Source organism: Bufo bufo, chromosome 1 (assembly GCF_905171765.1).
Source record: "Bufo bufo chromosome 1, aBufBuf1.1, whole genome shotgun sequence".
In the NCBI taxonomy this organism is placed as follows: Eukaryota; Metazoa; Chordata; class Amphibia; order Anura; family Bufonidae; genus Bufo; species Bufo bufo.
In genome coordinates this window covers 779,144,060-779,153,233 of record NC_053389.1, presented here as the reverse complement: position 1 = coordinate 779,153,233, position 9,174 = coordinate 779,144,060, and the positions used below count along the sequence as shown (strand labels likewise).

The window sequence follows — 9,174 nt, the reverse complement described above, 5'->3', positions numbered from 1 at the left end:
GACATCTGAATGGAGCTTTACAGGGGGGTAATCAATGACAGGGGGGTGATCAGGGAGTCTATATGGGGTGATCACCACAGTCATTGATCACGCGCCTGTAAGGCTTCATTCAGACGTCCGGATGCGTTTTGCGGATCCGATCCATCTATCAGTGGATCCGTAAAAATCATGCGGACGTCTGAATGGAGCTTTACAGGGGGGTAATCAATGACAGGGGGGTAATCAATGACAGGGGGGTGATCAGGGAGTCTATATGGGGTGATCACCACAGTCATTGATCACGCCCCTGTAAGGCTTCATTCAGACGTCCGGATGCGTTTTGCGGATCGGATCCATCTATCAGTGCATCCGTAAAAATCATGCGGACATCTGAATGGAGCTTTACAGGGGGGTGATCAGGGAGTCTATATGGGGTGATCACCACAGTCATTGATCACGCGCCTGTAAGGCTTCATTCAGACGTCCGGATGCGTTTTGCGGATCCGGTCCATCTATCAGTGGATCCGTAAAAATCATGCGGACGTCTGAATGGAGCTTTACAGGGGGGTAATCAATGACAGGGGTGTAATCAATGACAGGGGGGTGATCAGGGAGTCTATATGGGGTGATCACCACAGTCATTGATCACGCCCCTGTAAGGCTTCATTCAGACGTCCGGATGCGTTTTGCGGATCCGATCCATCTATCAGTGCATCCGTAAAAATCATGCGGACATCTGAATGGAGCTTTACAGGGGGGTGATCAGGGAGTCTATATGGGGTGATCACCACAGTCATTGATCATGCCCCTGTAAGGCTTCATTCAGACGTCCGGATGCGTTTTGCGGATCGGATCCATCTATCAGTGCATCCGTAAAAATCATGCGGACGTCTGAATGGAGCTTTACAGGGGGGTAATCAATGACAGGGGTGTAATCAATGACAGGGGGGTGATCAGGGAGTCTATATGGGGTGATCACCACAGTCATTGATCACGCCCCTGTAAGGCTTCATTCAGACGTCCGGATGCGTTTTGCGGATCCGATCCATCTATCAGTGGATCCGTAAAAATCATGCGGACGTCTGAATGGAGCTTTACAGGGGGGTAATCAATGACAGGGGGGTAATCAATGACAGGGGGGTGATCAGGGAGTCTATATGGGGTGATCAGGGGCTAATAAGGGGTTAATAAGTGACGGGGGGGGGTGTAGTGTAGTGTAGTGGTGCTTGGTGCTACTTTACTGAGCTACCTGTGTCCTCTGGTGGTCGATCCAAACAAAGGGGACCACCAGAGGACCAGGTAGCAGGTATATTAGACGCTGTTATCAAAACAGCGTCTAATATACCTGTTAGGGGTTAAAAAAAAAAACATCTCCAGCCTGCCAGCGAACGATCGCCGCTGGCAGGCTGGAGATCAACTCTCTTACCTTCCGTTCCTGTGTGCGCGCGTTCACAGGAAATCTCGGCCATCGCGAGATGACGCCTATTGGCGTTAGTGTGATCTGGGAGCGCCGCAGAAATGACGCCTTTCGGCGTTAGCGTGACGGTAAGTGGTTAAATCAATTGAAGTTGGATGACTTTTTGATCACTTTTTATTAATTTTATTTCTGGTAGGTGAAGCGATTAAAAAGGCATATCGGCCATTTTGATAATTTTTTTTCCTGTTACAGTGTTCACTGTACAGACTAAATATATTTTAATGGCATGGACATTTTGGGACATGACAGTGGCAATGATCATTATAATTTTATTGTACATAAAGGTTCGGACTGCGCGTATCATAAATATTCGGTATAAAACAGATTCTTTTTTCTTCCTCCCTTCAAAAAGTAACCAAGGTCTGCAGATCTCCTACTGATGGCTATCCTGCAACTTACAAAGAAAAACAATAGGGTAGATCCGTAGGTTTAAACTGCCCCGTTGTTGCACAGATTGTACTTACACGGCACTCCACCAATATCAAGCGTATCACAGATATCCTCTGTAAACTGGTTGGTTCTCCGCGGGGAAGATGCGCGCTCACACGCTGTTAAACAGGGCTCAACCACAGATTTAGTGACAGCATGCACCTGGTGAGTCTACTGGAATTCCCAACTTCTATGGTTCAAGATTTTCTATGGCTACAAGTTGCTCCTACCATAGTGAAGCTCCGATAACTCTTTTAAAAAGTTTATTAGTACATACTTACAAACATGCACTTTAAAATCACATTTAAAATCACATTTAAAATCCCAGCGTCTTTTTCCTTGCCGAACCTTTATGTACATTCCTTAACAGTGTAATCTACCCCACAACACTTCTCGGACCTGCAGCAGTTTCTTGCGGACTGGTGATTTAGTATATCCATTATAATTTTATTGTTTATTATTAATGTTTTTAGTTTTTAATAGTCTCTAGGGGATTTGATCTTGCAATAGTCTGTTTTCAAGGTCTTTATTAAAAATATTTAGCCATTCTGTCACAAAGGACTGCTAGTCTTGGTGTGTGAATCCTAATTTCACTATCACTTTGTGCTGGTCATCTAATAAACCATATCTCTAAGTTACTAAATGGTCATAAAACCTTTTTTAAGCCACATTCTTATCCGTAAGGTAAGTATTGAACTGCAATGAGTGCTTAGGAGGTCAGAGATAAGGATCCATCAGCTTAGTTGCCTGACAAACCGAATAAAAACAGACAACATGCTACTAGAGATTCTTAAAGCTGCACAAAGAAAAGGGCTCAACATTTTTGACCAAAGTCCAATTAAAAAAAAAGATTTTTAGCTCAAAATAAGTACAATGCAATAATAAAAATAAATTCCCAATAAAGTGTATATAGCCTTTAAGGCCAGTAGTAATATTTTTGCTTTTACTCACTCCATTCCCAGGTGGAAGCTATCACCTGGTTATAATATTTCCATTTACCTTAGTCTATGAGCTCCTCTGCACCAGTCACAGCCATTGACATTGGAGGTGAAAACAAGCCTGGCATTTACTGGCTGAGACTTGTGGAGATTTCTAGGCCCTGAGCAGCTATTTTTATGACTGTCCTTACTCTCTGACTTTATTGCAGGGGCAGAAAGTGCAGAGGCAGCGAAGCACAGGAAGGTCAGATGACAGTGTCAGTGTGCCAGCCAGTGTCAGTGTATCAAGATGGTGTAAAGTAGAACTGGCTTAGTTGCCCATAGCAACCAATCAGATTCCACCTTTCATTTTTCACAGCTCCTTGGGAAAATGAAAGGAGGAATCTGATTGGTTGCTATGGGCAACTAAGCCAGTTCTACTTTACACTAATTTGATAATTGACCCCATATGTTTTTTATAGCCTCCTTACATCAACAAACATTAACCCCTTATGGACCGATGACGTAGATGTACGTCCTATCTGGCCGTGACTTAAGGACCAGTGACGTACATGTACGTTATGCTGATCTGGCAGGTGCAGGAGCGCATTAACTCTTTCATTGCCACGGTTAGCGGTGAATGCGGCACATGCGGTATCCTGCCGGGTACGGGGTGGACATCGGGTCCCCGCGCTGCTGTGACGGGGACCTGATGGCAGAGAAGGCAGCCTGATGCCTTCCTTAGGCATCGTGGCTGCCTTCCGTGACAGCCTGTGAGATCCACGGGCAGGAAGCTGTAAGTGTATTGCACTGCAGCCAATGCATCACAATACATAAGTATTGTACTGCATTGTAAAGGGGATCAGATCCCAAAAAGTTGAAGTCCCAGAGTGGGACAAAAATATAAAGTGAAAAAAGAAGTTAAAAAATAAAGTTTTACAAAAAAAAGCGTCCTTTTCCCAAAATAAAGTTAAAAAAAAATTGTAAAAAGTAGGGAAAAAAGAAAAGTAGACATATTAGATATCACCGCATCCGTATTGACCGGCTCTATGAAAATATCACATGACCTAACCCCTCAGGTGGGAGGGGTAGTGTTTGCTGTTGTATTTTAGACAGGGAACAGCAGAGTGCACCAATTGGAATTGATAGGGAAAGTTTAGATGGATAGAGTGTTGTGTGTGTAGTGAACTGTGTATGTGATCAATCTTGAAATCACAATTCACATAGCATATATGAACGAGCAGAGTGTACAATCAGTGCGCAAGTAATAGCACACTTAGCGGTGAATACCGCAGTAGCATTATACTGTGAGTCTCTCACCCCCATAGCACAACGTGTCATACATTGCAAGTCTAAACAGGCTGCAAATGTCAATACATTAAAAGGCTACATGTGGGGGAGTTGATATCACATGATAATAATACACTGTTCGTCCCTTGAAAACAACATAGTGTTGTAAAATAAAGCACTGAATGGACTATTGTTATACTAACATAGTAGTGGATTACAAATGTGTAGGTGATAGTACATCAAACGATCAATATCGCAGTTGAATCACACTGCTAATAACCACCCTCATAATAACCACCCCTAGAACATATTGTTGCTGTTACCAGCAACACATTACACTATACACCGCGATACCATATAGTGTGCAAAAGTGAATATACAAAAAGGTTATATATGGAGGTGTTGATATTATAATAATAAAAAAAACTATACACCACTCCGTTTTCAACAAGCAGTATTTATTATCAAACACAGTGTTACAACAAAAAGCACATATATTAGTGCTGCCATATACTGGTGTTAAAACTGATACCCTCTGCTTAGTCCTGATAGCTTTAATTATACAGATTTTTTCTATTCTATAGTAGCAGTTTTAAGTGAATATAATAAAAGATGTAGTTTTAGATACATATAGTTAGGACCGCTAAAGGGATTTCTTGGTCAGAGGACCGTTTTGTTTGTTGCCAACCCCTCAGGTGAACACCGTAAAAAAAAAAAAAAAACTGTGCTAAAAAAAAAACATTTTTGTCACCTTACATCACTAAAAGTGCAACACCAAGCGATCAAGGTGTATGCCCCCCAAAATAGTACCAATCTAACCATCAACTCATCCCACAAAAAATTAGCCCCTACCTAAAATAATCGCCCAAAAAATAAAAAGAACTATGGCTCTCAGGTTATGGAGACACTAAAACATGATTGTGTTTGTATCAAAAATGCTTTTATTGTGTTAACTGTAAAAAAAAATTTTTTTTAAAGTAGACATATTAGGTATCGCCGGATCCGTAACAACCTGCTCTATAAAAATACTACATGATCTCACCCCTCAGGTGAACACTGTAAAAAAATTAAAACGGTGTCAAAAAAGCCATTTTTTGTAACCTTACATCACAAAAAGTGTAATAGCAAGCGATCAAAAACACATATGCACCATAAAATAGTGCCAATCAAACCGTCATCTTATCCCGCAAAAATTATACCCTACCTAAGACAATCGCCCACAAAATATAAAAACTATGGCTCTCAGACTTTGGAGACACTATGGCCCCTTTCACACAGGCGAGAATTCCGTGCGGGTGCAATGCATGAGGTGAACGCATTGCACCCGCACTGTATCCGGAACAATTCACTCCAATGGGGCTGTGCACATAAGTGGTGATTTTCACGCATTACTTGTGCGTTGCGTGAAAATTGCAGCATGCTCTATATTGTGTATTTTTCACGCAATGCAGGCCCCATAGAAGTGAATGGGGCTGCATGAAAATCGCAAGCATCCGCAAGCAAGTGCGGATGTAGTGCGATTTTCACGCATGGTTGCTAGGTGACGATCTTTTCCTTCTGTGCCCTGCCGTGTGCCCGTACAGCAGTTTACAGCCACATCTGGGGTGTTTCTGTAAACTACAGAATCAGGGTAATAAATATTCTGTTTTATTTGGCTGTTAACCCTTGCTTTGTTACTGGAACAAATGGATTAAAATGGAAAATCTGCCAAAAAAGTGAAATTCTGAAATTCCATCTACATTTTCCTTTAATTCTTGTGGAACACCTAAAGGGTTACCAAAGTTTGTAAAAATCAGTTTTGAATACCTTGAGTGGTGTATTTTCCAAAATGGGGCCATTTATGGGTGATTTCTATTATGTAATATTCAGAAAAATTTCAAGATTTGTTTCTAAACTTCTAAGCCTTCGAACGTCCCAAAAAAAGAAAATGTAATTTACAAAATGATCCAAACATGAAGTAGACATATGGCAAATGTAAAGTAATAACTATTTTAGGCAGTATCACTATCTGTTTTAAAAGCAGAGAAATTTAAATTTAGAAAATTTCTAATTTTTCCCAATTTTTGGTAAATTTGGCATTTTTTTATAAATAAAAATGAAATATTTTGACTCAAATTTGCCACTGTCATGAAGTACAATATGTGACGAGTAAACAATCTCAGAATGGCTTGGATAAGTAAAAGCATTTTAAAGTTATAACCACATAAAGTGACATACTGTATGTCAGATTTGCAAAAAATTGCCTCGTCCGTAAGGTGAAAAATGGCTGAGGGTCCTGAAGGGGTTAAAAGAATAACATTGGTCAGAATTTGGGGATACCAAGCTTGAAGTTGAGACTTCAAAATGTTTCAAAAAAGTTAGTATAGTTGTTCAATATCAAATAAACTGAATATATCTGCCTAATAATTGATTTGGTATTATGCATTTGTGGTATTTGGTACACATGATAATTGATACAAGGATCTACTTGTTTTATAGAATAAATCCACACTTGCAGCTGAGCCAAATTTAAGTAAAGACAAATTCAAGTGAACAAAGCTGAGCTGTAATACCAGGCACCACAAATGATTAGAGTCTTTCTTGAAAGAAAACAGCCCATACATATATTGTGTATAAATTAACTTATTTTTCAAATAATTACAGTATTTTTTGCTCCATAAGATGCATTTTGTCACTTCTTGGCAGAGCATCTTATAATGCGAATACTATTGAGCGCTTCCATTATGGAAGTGTTCATATCATTAGTACACAGTAGGACCAGGGAGCAGTGAATATAGCGCTTTTGGTGCTGGCTTCACCCACTGCTCCCTGGTTTTCTATGAACACTGGGCTGATTTCTGACAGTATACAGCGTGAGGCCATAGTGTGCTAGATCTCCAGAGTGGCAGCTCCATCCGGTGCAGGACAGGTAAGTTCTTTTATTTATTTTATATCTGAGGTCTGATGAAGATTGGGGGTCTTATTTGGGGGTCTGATCCGAGATATGATGGGAATTGGGGGTCAGAAAAAAATGGGGGTCTGATCTGAGGTCTCATGAAGATTGGGGGTTTGATGGGAGGATCTGACCTGAGGTCCAATAATTGGGGTTCTGACGAAGAGGGGTCTGATCTGAGGTCCGAGAATTGGGGTTCTGACAAAGATTGGGGGTCTAATCTGAGCTATAATGAAGACGATGAAGATGTGATGTGGATTAGGGGTCTGATTTGTTGGTCTGATTAAGAATGGGGGTCTGATCCAAGGTCCAATGAATATTGGGGATCTTATTTAAGGTCTATTGAAGATTGAAGGCCTTATCTGAAGTCTGACAAAAAATATTTTTTTCTTATTTTCTTCTAAAACCTAGGTGTGTCTTATAGTTAGCTGTGTCTTATAGAGCACAAAATATTGTAGCCATGTTGATTCTAGCCATGTTCTTTAAAGCTCCAAAAAATTCTTTGTTCCTTAAAGTGTACACAAATGGGTTCAACATTGGAACGACAGCCACATAGAGCAAAGAGATAATCCCGTCCTGTGTTTTAGAATCAACAGACTTTGGTTTAATATACAAGAAAAGGATTGGTCCATAAAATAATATTACTGTGGTGAGGTGAGATGTGCAGCTGGAGAAAGCTTTGAAACGTCCCTCAGTAGAACGAATCTTCAGTATGCTGGATATAATAAAAACGTAAGAGGTAACAATAAGGGAGAAAGGTACAAACCCAAATAATATATCCTCAATTATCACAAGGATTTTTCTGCTTCTAGTGTCACTTGTGGTGACTGCATATAAAGCATTCAGGTCACAGAAGAAGTGGTCAATTGTGATGGAAGAACAAAATGATAAAGTGGATACAAGCGATGAATGCATTAGTGCGTTCATAAATGATATCATCCAGGTGAAAGCTGCCATTAACACATATGTTCTCCTATTCATGATCATAGAATAGTTCAAGGGAATACAAATGGCTACATAGCGGTCATAAGACATGGAAGTCAGAATTAAGATATCACAGAAGGCAGTTGTTATAAAAAAGAACACCTGGGTAATGCAGGCGGGAAGAGTAACTCGGTTGTCTTTTGTTGCAATGATAGACATAAGTTTTGGTAGAGTGCTAGATACATAGATGACATCTGCCATGGAAAGATTACTCAGGAAGAAATACATTGGTGTATGTAACTGGGGCAACAAGCAGATAACTATAAAGATTACAAAGTTTCCTGTTACAGTTATCAGATAAATCAGTAAAACATTAACATAAATTAAAAATTGTCCCAATTCAGATGTAGAAAAAGCTGAAATTCGGAGATAAGTTGTTGTATTATTTGGACACTCATTCATCTTGATGGAAGAAAACAACTAATGGGTATTCTCGTCTGTAACAAATAATATATGGGAAAATTGTATTAACACAAAGTTTAATAAACTTTAACGACTTTGCGCTCTATGACATACTAATATAGCACAGAGTGCAGTGAGAGAACACTTTGTGCCGTAATACTACATCACAGTGATGGTTCAGGCTCAGGAGCTAACTTTATTGATCTTACCATATCCATAATAACCCTATCAATTAAATCATCCCATTATTTAACCTGCACATCGAAAACCAAAAAATGTTTGCCACCTCACCTGCCAAATAAAATGGAATAAAACATTTTCAAAAGGTCACACTTATCTCAAAATGGTATTAATACAAACTACAGCTTGTCCCATTAAAATGAGATCTCCATAGAATACAAAAAAAAACATGGGTGGCAGAATATCCTCGTCCCGCATATAAAGGTTATGTTAACAGAAAAATAAACGTCATGAAAAAAAAAAAATAATAATTCTGGAACCTTAGGTGCCAAACTAACCCTTATGGGGTTAAAATTGTATTTATAGTATTTACATGTTGAATATAAATTTTACCTCAAACTGTTCGCATTTTTAACATTTATACTTTTTATTTATCTGCAAATTTAATTGGACTAAACTAGGGCTTCTGGAAAAAAACTACTTGTGTGAATACAACTTACTCATACTTACATTATTCATGTAGTACTACATCGTACATGAGGATATTGTAGAAAAGGTAATTACCACATCATTAGGCTTGGTAG

At 39.5% G+C, this 9,174-nt stretch overlaps 1 protein-coding gene across 1 annotated transcript; it reads right to left on the bottom strand.

Moving 5' to 3' along the window:
- Nucleotides 1-7,459: 7,459 nt before the first annotated feature.
- On the bottom strand, nt 7,460-8,410 carry LOC120988187 (olfactory receptor 1-like). Its single transcript, XM_040415930.1, has one exon. The coding sequence runs from the start codon at nt 8,408-8,410 to the stop codon at nt 7,460-7,462; it is 951 nt and encodes a 316-aa protein (XP_040271864.1).
- Between the last annotated feature and the right edge of the window lie 764 nt (nt 8,411-9,174).